Source organism: Scyliorhinus canicula, chromosome 1, assembly GCF_902713615.1.
Source record: "Scyliorhinus canicula chromosome 1, sScyCan1.1, whole genome shotgun sequence".
Taxonomy (NCBI): Eukaryota; Metazoa; Chordata; class Chondrichthyes; order Carcharhiniformes; family Scyliorhinidae; genus Scyliorhinus; species Scyliorhinus canicula.
Window position 1 is genome coordinate 11360704 of NC_052146.1, and position 23326 is coordinate 11384029.

General features: G+C 45.6%; 1 protein-coding gene across 1 annotated transcript in view; it reads left to right on the forward strand.

The window, feature by feature from the left end:
* Positions 1-23326, forward strand: part of arvcfb (ARVCF delta catenin family member b) — a 474185-nt gene that overhangs the window by 371851 nt on the left and 79008 nt on the right. The window contains 4 exon segments of the mRNA XM_038818458.1: positions 13126-13243; positions 16922-17090; positions 17978-17995; positions 21754-21825. Coding sequence (XP_038674386.1) covers positions 13126-13243; positions 16922-17090; positions 17978-17995; positions 21754-21825 — 377 coding nt within the window.

Genomic DNA, 23326 nt, shown 5'->3' on the forward strand with positions numbered 1-23326 from the left:
CCAACTCAGTTGAGTAGCTAAAATGCCAAAGCATTAAACTCTTGACCAGGGTATTGGAATTCAAACCTAATTCTCCAAAAATACTAGTTAACATATAATAATAATAATCGTTATTGTCACAAGTAAGCTTACATTCATATGGTAATGATGTTACTGCAAGAAGCCCCTAGTCATCACATTCCGGCGCCTGTTCGGGTACACTGAGGGAGAATTCAGAATGTCCAAATGACCTAACAGCACATCTTTCAGGACTTGTGGGAGGAAACCTGAGCACCCGGAGGAAACCCACGTAGATATGGAGAGCGTGCAGCCTCCCCACAGACAGTGACCCAAGCTGGGAATCGAACCTGGGACCCTTGGTGCTGTGAAGCAGCAGTGCTAACCACTGTGATACCCTGCAGCCATCACAAGGAAGTCCCTCGCCTAATTATACATTTCTGAGGAGACTGGTGCCAATGGAGTAATCTGTTGTCCTGATATTCTTAGTTTATCTAAGTCCGTACCAAGGGTGGTGCAATGGTTTGCACAGCTGCCTCACGGTGGCAAGGACCCAGGTTGGATCCTGGCCCCGGGTCACTGTCCGTGTGGAGTTTGCACAAACTCCCTATGTCTGTGTGGGTCTCACCCCCACAACCGAAAGATGTGCAAGGTCAGTGAATTGACCACACTAAATTGCCCCTTCATTGGGAAAATATAATAATTGGGTACTTTAAATTTATTTTTAGAAACTAAGTCTGTACCATAAAACCATGTAGAACTAATTAGCAGACAATTGACCATGCGACTCGGGTTTGAGGATAACTGGAAGGTGAGAAAACTCAAATCGCTATACAATGGAGCCAGATGGGGGCTGCAGTTTGGAGCCAGTGAATGTGTTTGTAAATAATTGGTTTTGGATTGAAGGCGGCATAGATTGAACTCTTTCCATCTGGCCTATCGTTCGTAAGCCTAATACCCGACCCGCCTGTTCTGTTGGGAACTTGGTTCCAGCAGGAGACTCCCAGAAGGGCAGCATGAATGCTTTGTGGATGTCTTCCAAGTAGGTATCAAACTTTCCGGCCAACTCCTGAAACTCCCTGACTTTTGACTGTCCAAACTAGATAAGACACTGAACAGATTGAGATACTTCACCAGGAGAAGGAGAGGCAAGATAGAGGTGTTGGAGAAAGCTGAACACCTCATCTGCCTGACACTTCAAGCATCACCCGCACCCTGTAATAGAGCCTGTCGATCAAACATTGGGCTTATCAACCATCTTGGGGTCTATGTTCATAGTTCTTTGAAAGTTGCCACTCAAGTGGATAGAGCTGTGAAGAAGGCCTATGGTGTGCTAGCGTTCATTAGCAGAGGGATTGAATTTAAGAGCCGCGAGGTGATGATGCAGCTGTACAAAACCTTGGTCAGGCCACATTTGGAGTACTGTGTGCAGTTCTGGTCGCCTCATTTTAGGAAGGATGTGGAAGCTTTGGAAAAGGTGCAAAGGAGATTTACCAGGATGTTGCCTGGAATGGAGAGTGGGTCATACGAGGAAAGGTTGGGAGTGCTAGGCCTTTTCTCATTAGAACGGAGAAGGATGAGGGGCGACTTGATAGAGGTTTATAAGATGATTATGGGAATAGATAGAATAGACAGTCAGAGACTTTTTCCCCGGGTGGAACACACCATTACAAGGGGACATAAATTTAAGATAAATGGTGGAAGATATAGAGGGGATGTCAGAGGTAGGTTCTTTACCCAGAGAGTAGTGGGGGCATGGAATGCACTGCCTGTGGAAGTAGTTGAGTCGGAAACGTTAGGGACCTTCAAGCGGCTATTGGATAGGTACATGGATTAGGGTAGAATAATGGAGTGTAGGTTAACTTCTTAAGGGCAGCACGGTAGCATTGTGGATAGCACAATTGCTTCATTTCGACTTGGGTCACTGTCTGTGTGGAGTCTGCACATCCTCCACGTGTGTGCGTGGGTTTCCTCCGGGTACTCGGGTTTCCTCCCACAGTCCAAAGATGTGCAGGTTGGGTGGATTGGCCATGAAAAATTGTCCAAAATTCTATGATTAACCTAGGACAAAAGTTCGGCGCAACATCGTGGGCCGAAGGGCCTGTTCTGTATTTCTCTATCTATCTTGGTTCCCATCGAAACAAAGTGGAAGCAAAGTCATGCTCAATCTCTCGGGGCTGCCTAAGATGAGAGAGAGTTCTGCATGGTATGGGATGCTTCATACTGATGCCGTGCTTTTTTTCAAAAAGATTATAAATTGTAGCACTATAATTGTCAGAAAATTTACTTTAAAATATTGCGCACTCAGCTTCATAAGTCAATGTCTAAGCCTCAGCTGGAACTTGGACAGTTTTGGGAACCACAGTTAAGAAAAGAAAAAGGCATTAATAATAATCTTTATTGTCACAAGTAGGCTTACATTAACACTGCAATGAAGTTACTGTGAAAAGCCCCTAGTCGCCACATTCCAGCACCTGTTCAGGGACACAGAAGGAGAATTCAGAATGTCCCATTCACCTAACAGCACAACGTCACTCTGACACTGTCTTTGCTGTCTTTCCTTTGTCTGTGTCACTCGTTGGACCCCTGTTGTTAGGCCATAGTGCAGTTTTTTTTTCTGTTTCTTTCCAAAGTCACAAAACTGCTAATCCTCTTTATAACCCATCTCTTCACTTCAAGGACTATAAAATCTCATTCAGATGTATGGTATACAAACAAATCCAGAAAACCTGACGTTCCTTTCTGGCCCTCCAGACATCCTGGCACCAAGCTGACAAAAAAAAAAATTAAGCTGCAACTGTGGGCACGATTCAGTGGACTTGTGTTTGAGCTCGAGCGCAACAAAGCCAGTGAATAACGGGAGAGTCCAAAAATGAGACCCGCATTGGGTGCCAAACTGTTAACTAGGCAACCGGCCTGCTCCCGCAGGCAAATGCAAGATCCCGCTGTAGCGTGGCACAAAACTAATAATCGCCACTTAAGACCAATTTCAATATAATTAATGGGACCCGCCCCATATGCAGTGCCCTCCCCTGATCCAGCTGACTTCCCAGCAAATGGTCACATGGGCGTGAATTAGTGCTCCTTTTTAAAAACATGAACCTGGCGGATAGGCTGCTGCGGTGGCCCGAGGAGGTGAGTAGCCATCTTCACCCACATACAAAGAGCCCAAGAGCACTGGGCTTGCTTCCCCTGTGCACTGAGAAGAGGGGGGGGGGGGGGGGGGCAACTGGTGGGTCCAGCCTCAGTTGGGGTGGGCTGCTTTAGGGGGAGAGATCTTTGCTGGGGGTCATGGGTCCACCAGACAACCCCTGAAGGCTATTGTTAACGGGAAATTGGCACTTGTATTTTTTTTGTAAATTTAGAGTATCCAATTAATTTTTTCCAATTAAGGGGCAGTTTAGCGTGACCAATCCACCTAGCCTGCACATCTGTGGGTTGTGGGAGCGAAACCCCTGAGAATGTGCAAGCTCCACACGGGCAGTGACCCAGAGTCGAGATCGAACCTGGGACCTCAGCGCTGTGAGGCAGCAGTGCTATCCACTGCGCCACTGTGCTGCCCTTGGCACTTGTAGTTAAGTGAACTTTTCAGGCATCCCAAGTGGATTCCCGTGGGTGAACGTACCATGTAGCATGTGGGGCTTATTGCTTAGCATGCCAATCAGACTGTGATGCCTGAACAATACAGGAGGCAACACCATGGACACAGCAGCCAACAGCCGAACACAGTGGGTCAGCCTCAATCCCAGGGATATGTCTGTGGCTGGGGGGTGGGTGTATGCAACGGTGAGGAGATCTGCACCCGCACTCTGAGGTTTGATGGTCGGCCAGCATTGCGGAAGAAAGTGCCAGAGGCGTCATACTGGTTGCGGTGAAGTGTACACCTCTGCCCCACTCTCCCGATGGTGCCGCCCCACTTTTTTCTCTTCCTCGTGCCCTCTATGAGCCTCGACATGCTTCGCCTTCCATGCTGTACCGCTGTGTATGGCAGCACGGTAGCACAAGTGGTTAGCACTGTGGCTTCACAATGCCAGGGTCCCAGGTTCGATTCCCTGCTGGGTCACTGCCTGTGTGGAGTCTGCACGTTCTAGTGTCTGCGTGGGTTTCCTCCGGGTGCTCCGGTTTCCTCCCACAGTCCAAAGACATGCAGGTTAGGTGGATTGGCCATGATAAATTGCCCTTAGTGAACAAAAAGGTTAGATGGGGTTATTGGGTTACGGGGATAGGGTGGAAGTGAGGGCTTAAGTGGGTTGGTGGAGACTCAATGGGCCGAATGGCCCCCTTCTGCACACTATGTTCTATGCGTCGAGGAGGTGGTTCCCCAGGATGCGCATCAGAGGTGGCTTTTGATGACCCTGGTGGGCATCCTCTGGGGCTGGAGGGCCTCGATTCGCTCGCCGGCAGGACGTGCACAACCGTGCCGCACTATAACCGGTGATGACTGTGAGATGCGGCATCATTAAAGGGGTGGAACGTGGGAGAGCTGGTGGCCACTGTCGCCACATCATATGATGGGTCCAGCTTGGCACCCAGTGCTCCCTCCTGGTCGGTGCCCATAGGGCCCTGGGGGTCACCTCGGAATGCCCCTGCGTCACCTGGCTCTGCCAAACCTGGCTGCTCCCCAACTCCGTCTGCACCATGGTGTCGAAATGAAAATCGCTTATTGTCACGAGTAGGTTTCAATGAAGTTACTGTAAAAAGCCCCTAGTCGTCACATTCCGGCGCCTGTTCGGGGAGGCTGGTCCGGAAATTGAACCGTGCTGCTGGCCTGCCTTGGTCTGCTTTCAAAGCCAGCTATTTAGCCCAGTGCTAAACCAGCCCCGGTCGCCCTCTGTGCGTCTAATTGACTGGGACACGCTTTGCTGAGCCTCTGCAATGCCCACCTCCAACTAGGACAAACTCCGCAGCGCCTCAGCTATTCTCTTCTGAGACCGGGACATGTCCCACAACGGGTGGGTCAGGGTATGGCATGTGCTAGGCAGGGATGGTGCCAGGTGAATTCCTATGGGGGTGGGGTTCGATACCAACTCAGCCGTGCGACCTGGTGTAGGATGCTGACCTTCTTGCAGCACTGAGTGCCGGTCCTCCAGGTGGCGCTGCCTGAGCTGACGGTTGCTGCCACTTCCTCACAGGTGGCACTGGCTGTCATGTGACTTACCTCCTGGACCCTCTGGCAACAGGATATCATCTGCGTCCCTGAATCATTATCATAGAATTTACAGTGCAGAAGGAGGCCATTCGGCCCATCGAGTCTGCACCGGCTCTTGGAAAGAGCACCCTACCCAAGGTCAACACCTCCACCCTATCCCCATAACCCAGTAACCCCACCCAACACTAAGGGCAATTTTGGACACTAAGAGCAATTTATCACGGCCAATTCACCCTAACCTGCACATATTTGGACTGTGGGAAGAAACCAGAGGAAACCCACGCGCACACGGGGAGGATATGCAGACTCCGCACAGACAGTGACCCAAGCTGGAATCGAACCTGGGACCCTGGAGCTGTGAAGCGATTGGGGCCGGTTGTCATGGTGCCATGGCTGCGAGCTGAGTGAGGTTGGCTGTTAAAGTGCTGTTCTATCTTGTTAGCGGGGGGGCTGATGAGCACGGTCCCGGTGAATCAGCCAGTGAGCAATGATTTGCGGCGTGAAGCCCGTGGTGTTCTTTAAGTGGATTGCTGTGCCGGGCCAAGTGTCGGGAAGCTCGCCGCAATTCCCACTCGCTACCGTAGCGGGCACGATTCCGTGAAACAGTTTACATGTTCTACCTTTCTTAACACCGAAATAGAAATTAAACTTTAAGTTGTACATTATTCCTAACACTAGGTTTGACTGAGTCAGCACCGGCATCATGGCACAAATGCTGACTACCTGTACTGTTCAGCTATTTCTGATTCTGTGCGTTACTGTGATTTTTGTTTTTGCCAACAAAAGTTGTAATTTCTTGAATGGGACTAATCCAGGTGGTGGCATTACATTTCTTCATCAATTTAAGTTGGAACTTTTTACACTTAAATTGATCCCAATTATTCTGCTCTTTTCACCTCCACAATTTCATTTGAAAATTCCATGTTATTGTGCATTCCCTGTAAACAGATCAGGATAGAAGTTTATTGACTGAAGGGCTGTGATTGAGCACACAATTCCCACAAAACCATAAACTGGACGTTCTAACTCTGACACTGAGGGATGTGCACTGTTAGTTTTGAAATAAGGCATTGGCACAATATTTCAAGACATGAAGTGCTGGGTACAAATGCATCATTTCTGCTCCAGTTCAAAGAATTTCAAACAATCTGGTGTGAACCAGCATTCTTGCCAGGTTACTATCCAAAAGCACCGATACTTCCAGTTTTCATTGCTAAAGTTTCTACAGCTGCTTTGCCAACCTTAAATGTAAGCTGAACATGAAATTGTGCAGACAGCTAGTCAAGCCTGAATGGGTGAATGAATAATGGCTTACCTTTATAGAATTAGACAGTTCAGGCCTTAAATATATTATTCAAGTCATTTGTCTGCAGTAGTCTTTGGAGGAATTATTGGTCGATATGATTTACAGACATCACCATTGTTTTTGTGGAATATTTTATTTGTGCCGAATTAACGTTAACGTACAATTTTGCCTGACATTCCAAATGTTTGTGTCTATTAGAAATTGCAACGAGTGAAAGATTATTAAATGAAAAATAGGTTTCTTCAATATGCTTACCTCTAAATTGGCAGATAATTGGTTTACATCACTCCGTTGGAAGAGGTGTTTAAAGCTGAGGTTTTTATCTGCAATTTTTCTACAGTTCATTGTTTTTATTCAACAAGCATTCATTCCCACAGCTTTTGTTGTGCATGTTTCATGTGTCACAATACTAACTGCAAGTGAAATTTGCTACGCTGACATTTAGTAATGACGACTTTTCATTTTCTTTTTAATTCAATCTCTTGAATTCTTTGATTCCTTGCTGGGATACTGTTTAACAGCCACAGTTATTTTCCCTGTAACTTGCACAATTGGCCATTTATAACGAGTTTGATAGCATCAACTCTGAGGTGAGCATCACCGATGAGTCCTTCTTATTCTTGCCTGAGTCGCGCCCCCCCCACACACACACACACACACACACACACACACACACACACACACACACACCTTCCAGCAGAGATCAGAATTGGCAATCAAGCTGGGATCAATTGTGCTCCCACCACTACTCTGGATAAAATTGGCTTTTTGCAAGATTTCCAACCAGATATGGCAGCATTATACAAGCAAGACAAACTGGAGTTTGCCACATTTTTATGATTCACATAGCCTCTTGACAGCTCACTAAACCTTTGGAATTTGTTGGCATTTTTCTTTTACTGTAACATTGCCACCTCCCCCGCGTTATCCTTGAATTGCGAAGAATATCTCCTGGTCACTGCTACAAGCAACCCAGGAGAAACATCATATGGACCGAAGAAAAAAATCCGAGATTGGTGGGTAAGGGACTGGTTGACAGTCAAGAATTGTTGAACAAGAGGGCAGCACGGTGGCTCAGTGGTTAGCACTGCTGCCTCACGGCGCCGAGGTCCCAGGGTCGATCCCAGCTCTGGGTCACTGTCCATGTGGAGTTTGCACATTCTCCCCGTGTTTGCGTGGGTTTCGCCCCCACAACCCAAAGATGTGCAGGGTAGGTGGATTGGCCACGCTAAATTGCCCCTTAATTGGAAAAAATGAATTGGGTACTCTAAATTCCTTTTAAAAAAAAAAGAATTGTTGAACAAGGACAACATACTTGTGTAGCGCCATTATAATAGCAGGATGTTCCAAGGAACTTAAATAATTACGAGAAAAGTTAATGGCTGACAAGCTGCCTGGATGAGGTAGTCTACAATCCTCGAGTCTTAAAGGAAGTGGCTGCATAGATAGTGAATGCCTTGGTTCTAATCTTCCAACATTCCCTAGATTCTGGGAAGATCCCAGTAGATTGGAAAACGTAAATTTAATGTAACTATTCAAGAAAGGATGCAGAGAGAAAGCAGCAAACTATAGGCCTGTCATTGGCAAAATGTTGGATTCCATTATTAAGGAGGATTTAGCAGGATACTTAGAAAATGCAGTCACAAGAATGTTTGACAAATTTATTGCAGTATGCTGGAAAAAAGAGATGATATTAAAACTCTGTATTGCATTTGTCGGGATAGTTCGCAAGAAATTGCCAACGATAATGCATGAAAAGTGAGTGCTGATTGGTTGACATAGGGGCTCTGGTGGATGAGTTGGATACAGTCAGTACTTTGCCTATTGCGCCTATAGGATGGGCCTTATCAACAACCTTGTAAATGAGGCCCGAGTCATTTGCTCACAGTGCAAGCTTGATGCTGAAATAGGAGCATCAAAGCCATGCATCGGGTAATGGCTACCCTGATCAGATCATCGCTTGTTGTCTATCGCGCAACCTCGACAATGGACCAAAGGCTGAATCTTTCAGTCCAATCTATCATCGATTAGCCGAGATGGGTAAAGTGTCTCAAATTTGAGCAACAGGTGAAGTTGGCTGTTACTGTACCCGTAGCAATACGAGTTTTATTCTCCACTAACAGGATGCTACCGTCAAGCCAAAAAAATGTGGTATATGCATTTCAGTGTCTGTCTGAATCCAGGTTTATAGGCCGTACTTCCCAATAATTAGCAAATCATATCAAACCACATGCTCTTTCAGTTGTTCATATCAGGCATAATACTGGGGCAGCAGGGTAGCATGGTGGTTAGCATAAATGCTTCACAGCTCCAGGGTCCCAGGTTCGATTCCCGGCTGGGTCACTGTCTGTGTGGAGTCTGCACGTCCTCCCCCTGTGTGCGTGGGTTTCCTCCGGGTGCTCCGGTTTCCTCCCACAGTCCAAAGATGTGCAGGTTAGGTGGATTGGCCATGCTAAATTGCCCGTAGTGTCCTTAAAAAAAAAAAAAGTAAGGTTAAGGTGGGGGGGGGGGGTTGTTGGGTTACGGGTATAGGGTGGATACGTGGGTTTGAGTCGGGTGATAATGGCTCGGCACAACATTGAGGGCCGAAGGGCCTGTTCTGTGCTGTACTGTTCTATATTTCTACTGACTAAACCCACCTAGCCTGTGCTCGCAAAACCAAAACACAATGTCCAACCTTAGATGTTGATCTATAATTTGACAGCACCTTCGATACAGCCCTTGATGTGCTAAGAATTATCCTGAAATGCAATTAAAAATGATCAATTCTGCTCCGTATAGCTCACTTGCGCACTCTAAAAGCCACTTATATTCACACACAGGAACAGGCCTTTGGAAACGGAAGTTCCATGGGCGCACTTTTTGTGATTTTCTTACCTGAATGAAAGCTTAAGGAGAAAATTTGTTAGTGTTCTTTGAGGATGTAGCAATCCAAGGTGGGCCACGGTCATTTTCAGGTCACCGAACTGTAACTGATGGAAAGCAGTAGTGGCTGGTAACTAAATTAATGACTTAGATGAAGGGAACAAGTGTATTGTAGCCAGGTTTTGTTGTTGTTATAAAGGTAGGAAAAAGGGCAGCACGGTGGCTCAAGTGGTTCGCATGGTTGCCTCACAGCGCTGAGGTCCCAGGTTCGATCCCAGCTCTGGGCACTGTACGTGTGGAGTTTGCACATTCGCCCCGTGTTTGTGTGGGTTTCGCCCCTACAATCCAAAAGATGTGCAGGATAGGTGGATTGGCCACGCTAAATTGCCCCTTAATTGGGAAAAAAAGATATAATGGTAGGAAAGCAAGTTGTGAGGAGGCTGCAAATAATCTGCAGAGAGACATGTGAGTGGGCAAAAGTTTGGCAGATGGCTTATAATGTGAGAAAATATGAGCTTGTCCACTTTGCGGAAAGAATAGAAAAAAAGAAAACTAATAGAGACTGCAGAAATTAGTGGTACAGAGGGATCTGGGTGTCCTGGGACATGAATCACAAAAAGCTAGTATGCAGGTACAGCAAGTAATTGGGAAGGCAAATGGGATGTTGGCTTTTATTGCAAGGTGGGGTAGAGTATAGAAGTAGAGCAGTCTTCTGAACTGTACAGAGCTACTCACCTGGAGTAGTTTGTGCAGTTTGGGTCTCGGATAAGGGAAACAGTCGAGAGAAGGTTCACTCAGCTAATTTCTAGATGGAAGGAGCTATTTTGAGGAAAGGTTGAGCAGGTTCGGCCTCTGCCCATTGGAGTTTAGGAGAATGAGAGGTGATCTTATTGAAATGTATAAGATATTGAGGGGAGGGGGGCTTGGGAGGGTGAATGCTGAGGATGTTTCCCCTTATGGGGTAACTAGAATTAGGTGCACACTTTTAAACTAAGGTGCTTCCCATGTTAGACCCAAGGGTAGATGTCAGACAATGACTAAGGGGGAGCACTTGGAGCCAAGCGGTCAACTGGTGAAACTTCTTCGTAGATTTCCTGTCAGAGTTGGCAACATAATTTTTTTTAAATATAAATTTAAAGTACGCAATTCATTTTTTCAATTAACAGGCAATTTAGCGTGGCCTATCCACCTACCCTGCACATCTTTGGGTTGTTGGGGCGAAACCCACGCACACGCTGGGAGAATGTCCAAAGATGTGCAGGTTAGGTGGATTGGCCATGATAAATTGCCCTTAGTGTCCAGAATTGCCCTTAGTGTTGGGTGGGGTTACTGGGTTATGGGGATAGGGTGGAGTTGTTGACCTTGGGTAGGGTGCTCTTTCCAAGAGCCGGTGCAGACTCGATGGGCTGAATGGCCTCCTTCTGCACTGTAAATTCTATGAATGTGCAAACTCCACACGGACAGTGACCCAGAGCCGGGATCGAACCTGGGACCTCGGCGCCGTGAGGCTGCAGTGCTACCACTGCGCTACTGTGCTGCCCCCACAACATAATCTTAATAGTGCCATTTCCCACCACACCACCTGGAGCGGGAATTTTGAGAAGGTAGGTGTCAATACTATTTCTCCAGTAGGAAATGTCATTGAATTGGGCTGATTTAGAATTCAGGACTTAGGAGCAGGTTCATAGAATTTACAGTGCAGAAGGAGGCCATTCGGCCCCTTGAGTCTGCACCAGCTCTTGGAAAGAGCACCCTACCCAAGGTCAACACCCACCCTATCCCCATAACCCAGTAACCCCACCCAACACTGAGGGCAATTTTGGACACTAAGGGCAATTTATCATGGCCAATCCACCTAACCTGCACATCTTTGGACTGTGGGAGGAAACCGGAGCACCTGGAGGAAACCCACGCACACACCGGGAGGATGTGCAGACTCCGCACGCAGTGACCCATGCCGGAATCAAACCTGGGACCCTAGAGCTGTGAAGCAACAGTGCTATCTACCGTGCTGCCCAAATGTTGTGCTGCCTAAGGTTGTTCAGCCCATCAAGCCTGCTCTGACATTTTATAAAATCATGGCTGCTATCCATTCCACTTTGCTGTCTGACCCTCACAAAACCGTATACATCGGAAATCTATCTGACTCCGCCATGAATAAATTCAATGACCCAGTCTCCTCTGCTTTCTGTGGCTCCTATCTTTTTAAAATTTCTGTCGAATTTCATTCCTCAAAAATCAGTTTAGTTTAGTTGTAAATATTTTCTATGACATTTTCTGCCCAGCATATTCTGACTGAGTGATGTAGTGATATTGTATTGTTTAGTTTTTAAAAATATTTTTATTCTCCATTTTCACGTTTTCGTCAATTTACACCCCACCAACAAACAGTAAATGGTAACGAATACAATGTCAATCCCCCTACCAACAACAACGATCCCATCCTCCCACCACCCCCCAAACAACGGCCCACCTGACAATATAAGCATCAAATAAAACAAACCCTCCCAAGGTGGAAAAAAAGAAAAAGGAACCCGGAATCGCCCTGGCCACCGTTGACACATATAGTCCACCCCCCCTAATGTTCAATGCCATCCAATCCCCGGAAGAGTACTGTGAAGGGCACCCATGAATTGTAGACACACCCCCTCCCAGACTCCACCCCTCCACTTCCTCTTGTAAACTCTTCCCCCCCCCCCCCCCCCCCCCCAACCTCGGTTCCTTCCCCTAACTTTTCACCCTGGCTAGACTCACCGAAACCTGTTCTACCAAGCTCCGATGGCACACATTACTGCCACTGTTATCTGCTTAAACCGGCCAGCGTGGAGGCCCCCGCCCAGGTATCCTTGCCCAGCCCAGCTCCAGCCTCCGCTTTTCTTACAGTTCCTGCACTGACTTTTCCACTCACCGGTGAACTTTCATTAACCCCCCCTTTTCACGGCCGTTTTTTCCCCAAGCTTGGACATTTATCCGCCCTGTGCCTTCTTACAGCCTCCATTGTCCCTGGGACCGGGCGTTAAAACCCCAAAATTTATTTTTCCGAGTGGGAGCCTTCCAGTGTGCGGCTGCCTCCTGCCCGCCGTCACCGGAAGCCTCAGTAATATTGTATTGTTTACATCATGCACGGAAACCATAGAATTAAGGTTAGAAGTAGTATTATTTTCGGACTTATTGCTCAAAAGTATTTGCCTGAATGAGTGCAGCTCCAGTGAGACTCAGAAGTTTGACATGATCCAGGACACAGCCCACTTGATTGGCACCCCTTCCAGAAATAGTCACCACCTCCACCATTGACGCACGGTGGCAGTAATGTGTGCCATCTGCAAGATGCACTGCACAAATTCACCAAAGCTCCTTGGGCAGCAACTTCCAAACCCAGGACTGCTGGGTCAGTTTGTTCCGTTGGCGACATTTATATTTTACGATCTAGAAGGATAAAGGCAGTAGACATTTGGAAACACCACCACCTGGAAGTTCCCTTCCAAACCTTTCATCATCTTGACTTGGAAGTATATCACTATTCCTTCATGGTTGCTGGGTCAAAACCCTAGAACTCCCTAATAGCACTGTGGATATATCTGCACCACAGGGACTGCTGCAGCTCACCACCATCGTCTCGAGGGCAATTAGGGTTGGGAAATAAATGTTGGCCTTGCCAGGCAAGCAATGCCCATGTCACATGAATAAATGTTTAAAATGTATTTCAATACATGAGTTGAAGAATTGGTGATGTTAACCTTCTTGGGTACCTTTCAGAGTGTCGGAAGGTTTTGTTCTAATTCTAGTACTTTTTATTTCCATTTGGTAGAAATGTGAGTTCAGATGGAAGCGATGCCCGAAGAAGGCTTCGAGAATGCGAAGGTTTGGTAGATGCACTCTTGCATGCACTGCAGTCAGCAGTAGGCAAGAAAGACATGGACCGAAAGGTAATTTATAACTGAGCAATTATAAGTGAGTCACTGGTGACCAAGACTTTAGCTTACATGGGGCAAAATTCTCTGTTAAGTGTTGATGACGAGACTGAATTGCTTGCATTTTGTGTTCCTGTTGGCGCTATGTGCGGAGCAATTCAGGACATGTTAATGGGCCAGCGCTTTGCTGACTCAAATTCTGAGCATTTTCTGGCCCAGCGGGCATTTAAACCACTGGGGCCGGGGTTAGCTTCAAAGAGCCTAGCACTGGCTGGTTTTTAAGCGCTCAAATTACTCCACGCACACTGCAACCACCAAGATGGCTCAGAGAAGACCTCTTTCCCCAACCCATCCCCCAATTCCCGGGCCACAGACTCGAAACTGCCCTCCTGAACACTGACTAACTGTCTCTGCCACTACCTCCCAGGCATCGCTGGCAGTCTCACCAGGAGGAAACAACTGGTGATCCCGGGGGTGGGGTCACTGGTGAGTCCTCTGCCGTGAGAGGGGCAGGGAACCAGGGCGGGTTTCAAAGGCTGCAGTGCAGCTGTCCTTGGGTTGGGGTGAGCTCTGCTGATTCCCTGCAGCCTCCCCGAACAGGCGCCGGAATGTGGCAACTAGGGGCTTTTCACAGTAACTTCATTGAAGCCTACTTGTGACGATAAGCAATTTTCATTTCATTTTTCATTCCTCTCTGCAATGGGACAGCGCTTCTGAGGAGTGCCAACACCTGGTGTGCCCCTGACTGAGCTTGGCTCCTTGATACAGCTGGGATATGAGGGTGTCCAGAGGGGGTGGCATTGGTGGGCTCCCAGAAGCCTTCTCAGCCTTTAAAGGACACAGGCAGCACTCGGAAGTGTGAGCAGCCAGGAGCCTGTTAGTTACGCCGAAGGGGTGCATTTAAGAGTCGGGCAGCAGCAATGGCGGTCTGAGCCAGGCCCCCCCAAGTCAAGTCCACGGGTGTCAAATCACGATCTGCTACTGCCCCCTAACCCTAACTTGAGGGTTTCAACGGTTTTTGTTTTTTTTTTTAGTCTCCCATTCTCCCTCTGCAGCCATGCGCCCAGTCCACATTTGTAAATACTTGTAATAATTGACTCCCCATAACATTGAAATGCATGCAAATGCCAGTTTTGCGTGCCACTGGCATTGGGTGCAGACCTCGTTATCACCACCAGTGAGGGACCGGAGCATGGCCACCGAATTGTTGCTGGATGTGTGATACTGTAGTGTGTTTGCGGCTTCGCCAGGCGGATGATTTTGCCCATTGTGTTTAACATGGGGGGGCCTTGTATAAAATTAGAATCCATATCTCCTACATTTGCATAAATTTCAGATTACTGATGCTAACCAATCTTTTCCATTAGTGAGGCAAGATTGCAACAAATAACCTTGTCTGTCACTCAAAATTGACAAATAAGTAATTTGAGAACAAAGATGACAGGCTGTCTCAGCCTCTGCAGGCTTGTCCTTAAAAGGTTTCAGCAGCTGAAAGTAGCCCTTGGATTGCAGTTTCACTGCCTCCTCTTTAAATAATAGATAAATATTAACATAGAAAATTTAAATCATGCACAGGAAAAGCCCTGCACTGGAGATTTTAAAAGTAAACAGAGTCCATTAATGAAAATGAAATGAAAATCGCTTTTTGTCACAAGTAGGCTTCAAATGAAGTTACTGTGAAAAGCCCCTAGTCGCCACATTCCGGCGCCTGTTCGGGGAGGCTTTCAAAGCCAGCGATTTAGCCCTGTGCTAAACAGCCCCTTGTTGGCTCCATTTTCCTTTCAAAATTTTCATCGTATTGTTCATCTTAGCAATGTAAATGCAATTAACCCTTTTCGTGGTCTTGAACTTAACTGCGTGCATAAGTTCACGGTGTGAGCTGCCTTGTAGTGTTAACAACCTTCTGTTTGAAAGACTGTTGAGTTTGATTTTCTTTTACCATTATTCACGCTAACGTTTTGCCTTCTTGGAGACGTTGCTAACAAGATAAATTATTTTATCAGTCAACTGGAAATTTGCAGCCTCCATGAAAAGGAATTGTACTTCTAATTTTCAATAAGTGATTAAAATTGCTCCCAAATCAAAAAAGAGATACCTGAAAACTGGAAGTTGCAGTTGAGAAAAAGTTGAGTTGTTGAGAAATTCAGAGTTTTGAGGGACGGAGAGTGAAGCCTGACAGTGCAATAGAATTTCAACACGATGAAGATTTATCAATCCAGAATAGCCCAACTGTGTTGAAGTGTGAGAAGATGACTAACATCTCTGGAATTGTACCTCAGGATATACATTACTAAGACTGCAGGACAGATAATTGCAGAACTTTTCTAGCTGGTACGGGGAAAATGACATACTCGTCAATGAATTCAAAGCTGTCTTTGCAGAGATGTGCTGGTATGCAGGAATAATGATGTGTCAGTTTGGATGGAAAGAATTTGCTCCTGTAGAAATAGAACTATGGTATTCAAAAACGGATCACAGCAAGACTGGAAAATTACAATATATTTGCACATTTTTCAACGTTTTACATAGGTAATTTGTAGTCACAACACCATTCATAATCACTCTTGATTACTTTAACATAATTTGGATTTAAGTTGCCATTGAAGATTCACATGCATTATACATTTCCTCAGCTATAGCTTCGTTGACTGTGCAAAAGAGCTGTAATTCAAAAAAGACACAATGTAGGTCATCAGTGGCAGCTCTAGAGGCATGGTAGCACAGTGCTTAGCACTGTTGCTTCACAGTGCCAGGTTTGATTCCCGGCTTGGTCCACTGTCTGCGGAGTCTGTGTGGGTTTCCTCCGGGTGCTCCGGTTTCCTCCGGCAAGTCCCGAAAGACGTGCTGTTAGGTGAATTGGACATTCTGAATTCTCCCTCTGTACCCGAACAGGTGCCAGGGTGTGGCAACTAGGGGATTTTCACAGTAACTTCATTTCAGTGTTAATGTAAGCCTACATGTGACGATAGATATTATTATTAGTATACGGGTAAAGCAACAGCACGTTCAGTTAAATCCCAGCTGAATTTGAAACCATCAAGGGATTTCATTAGTTCTAAGTCTGTCAAAAGGTGCAGATTATGGGAGGCTTAAAAATAAGTGTTATCAGCCCACAACAAGGCAGGGAAAAATTTAGCTCATGCAAAAACCCAATCACAGAGTGGTGTGGGCAATCCCTGTCCGGAAGTCTCTGCTAAGATACTCCAAGCAAGATAACGGGCAAGATGGTATTTTGGGTGGAAGGGATTGCTGAGGCACAGATGAAAGCCTTAAACAATTGAGCTTTTATTAGAACAGAAGTATCTTGCATGAACATCACCAGAAGCCATTCAAACCAGTTTTTCTGTTCGGTACAACAGTTCTAATCTCTTCTCTTGGGTTAGTCCATTAATCACATCAGCAAGTTACGTCATCATTAATAGGACACAGTATTATGCACCACCTCATGAACAAAAGACTCATAATATTTATTCAACAAAACTATGTGGCCAAGATTACTGCAAAATGCAGAAGGTTGGGTGCTAGCCTTTTAACATCTGGAACTGGGTTGACATGCAGCCAAGGATCCAGGAAAGAAGTCTTTTTCATTTACCAGTCAGAAAAGTTCTATAAGAAAAGTCAGAGCAGTCTCAATCGACTTGGAATGCACTGCTTCTTGTTGCTTATGGAAGTTTAATTGTTTTTGTTTAATAGTCAGTTGAGAATTGTGTGTGTATTATGAGGAACCTCTCCTATCAAGTGCACAGAGAAGTGCCAGGGGCTGATAAATTCAGAGAACCAGCAGCTGACCAAACTGGAACAGGAAATTCTCAAAAGAAGAAGAAAGATGATTCGGGTTGCTTTGGTGGGAAGAAGGCAAAAGGTAAGAATGTGACAGGGAAAATGTAATTTAAATTGAAACCTGTGGTGTGGGCGTATGAGCTTCATTTTGCAATGCTTTTAAAAGTGATGGGAATTGAATTATAAGAAGGTTGGATTATAGCAGAGAATAAAAGTTTTTTGAAGATATTTTTGATCACAAAGCACTGTCTGGTTTGGCCTCTTTTGGAAATATATCACTGTCGCTGGGTCAAAATACTGGAACTCACTCCCTAACAGTACTGTGGGTGTACCTATATCTCAGGGGCTGCAACAGTTCAAGAAAGAAACTCACAACTACTTTCTGAAGGACAACTAATAATAATAATAACCTTTTATTGTCACAAGTATGAAGTTACTGTGAAAAGCCCCTAGTAGCCACATTCCGGTGCCTGTTCGGGTAAGCTGGTGGGGGAATTAAACCCGTGCTGCTGGCCTTGTTCTGCATCACAAACCAGCTGTCTAGCCCACTGAGCTAAAGCAGACCAACTAGAGATGGTCAATAAATCCTGGCATAACCAGCGACACTCTCATCCCGTAAATGGATTTAAAATCGTCAAGTGATGCTGTATAGGTTGTCTGGCAGGGAGTGTTATGTTCCCTGGCAGTTTTTATAATTGCTGAAAAAAATGCTCATTTACTCCTTTAACTTTGATTTGGGACCTCAGAATCAGGCTCCTAAACTTGCAAACCAATAGTGGTATTGAAAATAGCTTTGATAAAATATACCATTTCCGTGATCTGATGCAAAGGAAGTGTACATGGCAAAATTAGAAAAGAAGAGCGATTGTATTTTCTCATTATTTAGTCAAGTTTACTGCTTTTTCATGCCTGGTTTGATTGTTCCTTTTCTCTCTGCACTTTCTTTTTGGCTGCTCTTCTGCTATTTAGAGGAGTGGTTTAATCAAGGTAAGCCTGCTGCTGTTTTGCCTTTTTATTGATCGCTTGTTTGCTCCTGTTACTGTTCGTTTCCTGTTGATGTGAGGTAGGTGCTATTTTCATGGAAGTACTTGAGAAACATTACGGTAGTGTATCAAGCTATTGTATTAAAGAAAATGTGGGTCATTTTCTGTACCTTGGGAGCTGTCTCTTGAGGAAGGCTGACATAAGCAGTGAAATTTATCCCCCCTTCATTGTGCCATCTCTGCCTTTGGCCGACCGAGGCAAAGAGCATTTGAGGACCAGGATCTTAAACCTGAGACTAAGGTCGTGGTTTAACTCTCAGCAGTGATCCTATATGCTTCAGCGACTTGGACAACTTAACAGCAGGCACCTCAAAGTCTGGAGAAACACCACCACAGTGACTTCACAAATTCCTCCAATTCAGTGGTGTGAAAGGCAGTCTAACAGCAGTATCCTCTCCCAAGCCATCATACCCACCTTGGGGCGCTGATCACTCAAAACCAGCTCTGTTAGCCAGGACATGTCATTGATATACATGATAGCAGACTCTCAAAGCAATTAATAGGAAATAGTGATAAAATGAGATAGTAGGAAACCCAGTAATTGGGAATGTGTTCTGATGGTGTTATCATTTTAAAAATCTAATTAAAAGTGGAAACTGTAGTAGACACGTAGAATTATAGAATTTACAGTGAAGAAGGAGGCCATTTGGCCCATCGAATTTGCACCAGTCTTTGGAAAGACCACCCTACTTATGTCCAATCCTCCACCTTGGGATAACAGGTAGGTTTAGGGCAGCACGGTAGCATTGTGGATAGCACAACTGCTTCAAAGCTCCAGGGTCCCAGGTTCGATTCCGGCTTGGGTCACTGTATGTGCGGAGTCTGCACATCCTCCCCGTGTGTGCGTGGGTTTCCTCCGGGTGCTCCGGTTTCCTCCCACAGTCCAAAGATGTGCAGGTTAGGTGGATTGGTCATGATAAAAATTGCCCTTAGTGCCCAAAATTGCCCTTAGTGTTGGGTGGGGTTACTGGGTCATGGGAATAGGGTGGAGGTGTTGACCTTGGGTAGGGTGCCCTTTCCAAGAGCCGGTGCAGACTCGATGGGCCGAATGGCCTCCTGCACTGTAAATTCTATGATAATCTATGACAGGGGTGGGCAAACTTTTCCGTGCAAGGGCCACATTCAGAAATTCACAATTCACAAAGGGCCGCATAGTATATTAAGTAAAATAATTACTTCACCCGGTTATGATTTTGGGCGCCTCATATAGAACATAGAACAGTACAGCACAGAACAGGCCCTTCAGCCCTCGACGTTGTGCCGAGCAATGATCACCCTACTCAAGTCAACGTATCCACCCTATACCAGTAAGTAACCCAACAGCCCCCCCCCCCCCCCCCCCCCCCCATTAACCTTAAAAAAATAAAAAAAAATTAAAAAAATATTTTAAAAAAAATAAAAAAACATTTACACCACTGAACATTTTGGACACTTCGGAGCAATTTTGCATGGCCAATCTAGTTAATCCGCACATCTTTGGATTGTGGGAGGAAACCGGAGCACCCAGAGGAAACCCACGCAGACACAGAGTGCAAACTCCACACAGACAGTGACCTGAGGCCGGAATTGAACCCGGGTCCATGGAGCTGTGGGACAGCAGTGCTGACCATTCTGCCACCGTGCCACCCACTTGTTGGCTGGGTTGATGGAAAAGTGTTTTATTATGTTGATAAGCCTAGCAACTTTGTCAACAGAAATTTACCACGGGCAAGTTGATAACAATTGATAGAATGTCAAGAGTTTAAGTAAAGATGTTGAAGTTCAAAGGTGGTGTGAGTTTCTCAATTCCAAAAGGTGAATTCCCAAAATGTAGGTAATATTGACATCTGAGAAGGTTAGCTCAGATAAGGGACGATCAAATGGAAAAACAGTGTGGCAAGGCAAAATCACCCTCTGCAAGTTTGCTGTTCTGAGACCCCTGCCCACAGCAGGAAGCTGTGTCAACTCCCAACAAGCTATGCTTTGGAGAAAAACCTACTGGAGGAACTCATTGTTCTATCTTAAGTCAGAAGCAACCCCAATGGTTATAACTGCTTGTTGTGGCAACTATTTGTGGATTTTGTATAGTTTTAAAACCTTTTAAGATGCTGTTTGGGTAGGTTTAGCTCTGAGGTTAGAAAAATGAAGGGATTTGCAACTGGTAAATTTAAAAATACTGTTTATAGGCATTAGATGTATTTCTAGTTGGCTTTCTTGTGTGTTTTGTTTTGTTTAAACTCGTCACCAACATCTGGGGCATCCTCAACTGGCCTACATGACTTTTCTCACATTATACCAAGTTGCAAAATAGAGGAGACATTCAATCTTCCCTTCTGGGATTGGAAATACCTGAGCATTTGACATTAGCTGTGCTCTGAACATAATTTCTCTACTCGGAACTGTGGGACGGCAGGAGACTCCATGGAGGACAGCAAAAATGGCTTCACGGTGTCCTCAAAACATCCCTGAAGAGGACAAACATACCCACCAAATCACAGGAGACCAAAATGACGAAGGCTCAATAAGGAAGGCACTGAGGACATTAAGAAACTTAGCTGGGATCAAGCAGGAGCAAAGTCATGGCTGGCATTCACGACAGCATACAAACGTCTAAACAACCTACCTACCCAACCTTTCGAGCACCACCTGCCCTGCATGTGGCAGAGTCTTTAGATTACGCACTGGACTTTCCAGCCATCTCGGAAATCATCGAACCAGAGTGGAAGCAAGTCATCCTCAATCCCACGAGACTGCCTAAAAGGAGGAGAAGTATCAAATGATGTGAGTTCTGTCGTTTCATAATCCTCTTTGGTTAGACCCCAGTTAAAATACTGGACATCACATCTTGTCCTTGGAGTGGATGCAGCATAAACAAAGCCTGGGTAGAGTTCAGTTGTATTCTCTTGGACGCTCAAGGCCATGTGTTTGTAAGAGACCTCGGCCCATAGCTGAGCATTGGAGCCTTTTGAGTTCCTGCAGTGCATCCTGTTGGTGCACACTACTGCCACGGTGCACACTACTGCCATGGTGCCAATGGTGGAGGGAGCAAATGTTTTAAGGTGGAGGTTGAGGTGCCAAACAAATGGGCTGCTTTGTCTTGTATAGTGTCCAGCTTTGAGTGTTGTCGGAACTATACTCATTCAGGCCAGTATTCCATCTGCATTCTGACTTCTGCCTTGTACAGGTTGAAAGATTTTTCATGAGTCAGTTGGTGAGTTACTCACCATAACTGTATGGGCCAAGTGTTGGAAAATGGGATTAGTGTAGTCCGATCCTCGTTGACCAGTATGGACACGTTTGGCCGAATGGCCACCACCTGCGCTGTAAACGTCTATGAATAAAAATACTTTGTTCCTGACCTTGCAGCCACAGCATAAAGCTGTTGAGGTAAATTGAAAATGTCAAAACTGCATTTGGTTGATGTTTGTTGGGTAAATTTATTCAGGGATAAGAAGCAATGGCAAGTCACTGAGTTGAGGTAGAAATCTGCCATGGTCTAATTGAATGGCAGAACAGGCTCGAGGGACTAACTGGCCCACTCTTTGAACCTCCAGTTTCAAGAGGCAAGTTGAAGACTGGAGATTGAATACAGCAATAACATTCCAAACCGGGTTTGTTGAGCTTTTTATGTGTTGATTGTCGATGGAATGTGCTACAACTCTTGTGAATGCTTCCCAAAACGATAGCAATCTTCCTGTCTTTGTTTTTCTCCTCCATGCTTAGGTAAAAGGAATGTAGATGCTGACAAGAACTTTGATACCCTGGACTTGCCAAAGCGTATTGAACCGGTGAAAGGTAACTTGTGTAAATACTGAAATGTCCCACAATGTTCTGCATGCTGGAATTCCATTTTAATTATAATATCCACCAGTCATTCATTCAGCCATTTCCTGTTCTTTTGTTGCTGTTCCATGCTGTGTATGAAAGATTTTTAAACCATTCCTAAAAAGTCTTGTTCCAAAGTGAATGAAACAATGGACTATTTTGTGCACATTCTCCACATCTGCCAGCTCTGATTCAGGCACAATGAGCTTAATGTGTTCACAAGTTGCATCAGCAAAATGTGACCTTAGTTGTTCTCCAGGTACTGAAAAGGCTGAAAATATCGGGTCAGGAAGCCTCTGGAAATTCAAAAGTCAGTGATTTTTGGGTCTTAAGACCATTCCTGAGGATAGCAAGGCACTACAGATGGGCAGTATTGGGGAATGGGGTGCAGAAAGAAGAAAACTAGAGAGGGAAAAGCCACACAAACACATAGGCCCATTGAGGTAAGGTGCAGGAGGTTGAGGGTGGTGGGATTCCAGAACTGACTGCCGAAAAACCTGAGGGCGGCGCGATAGCATTGTTGCTTCACAGCGCCAGGATCCCAGGTTCGATTCCCACCTTGGGTCACTGTCTGTGTGGAGTCTGCACGTTCTCCCGTGTCTGTGTGGGTTTCCTCCGGGTGCTCCAGTTTCCTTTCACAAGTCCTGAAAGACGTTCTGTTCGGTAATTTGGACATTCTGAATTCTCCCTCTATGTACCCGAGCAGGCGCTGGAATGTGGTGACTCGGGGCTTTTCACAGTAACTTCATTGCAGTGCTAATGTAAGCCTATTTGTGACAACAATAAAGATTATTGTGACAAAGATTATTATTATGGGAGAGACCAGAACTAGGGGACACAGTTTTAAACTAAGGATCTGCCATTTAAGATGGCGATGAAGATAACATTTTCTTTTGAAGTTTGTTAGTCTGTGGAGTTCTCTTCCCCAGAGAACAGGGGAGGGAGAGTCATTGAATATTTTCAAGCTGAGTTAGATAGATTCTCGATTGACAAGAGAGTCAAAGAATAAAGGAGGTAGACCGGAAATTACGAGTTAAGGCCATATCAGATCAGCCATGACTTTTAATGGCAGAGCATGCCCGAGGAGCAAAATGGCTGACAGCTCCTAATTTGTATGTCCTGTGCATCGACAATATCATCCCGAGGAGAGGTCGTCTTAAAATGTTGACCACCTGCTTTTCCACCAAAGTAGTCCAAGCAGCTGATGGGTTCTAGCTTTTTCTATTGATGTTTTCCGATTTCCAGCACCTGTAGTATTTTATTACTTTTGCTTATGTTCCGGGTGACTGAGTGAAATGCATGCAAGTGTAATGCTATACTACATAAGCTTCAAGTTCATTTACAAATCTTTGCCCAGTTACCTGATCTCCATTTGTGCGATATGACTAGACTGCTGGAATAGGTTCCATTTTCCCAGGCTCCCCACCTCCACTTGGCTGTCTCTCTCATTCTTCCCAAAATTCCTTTCGAA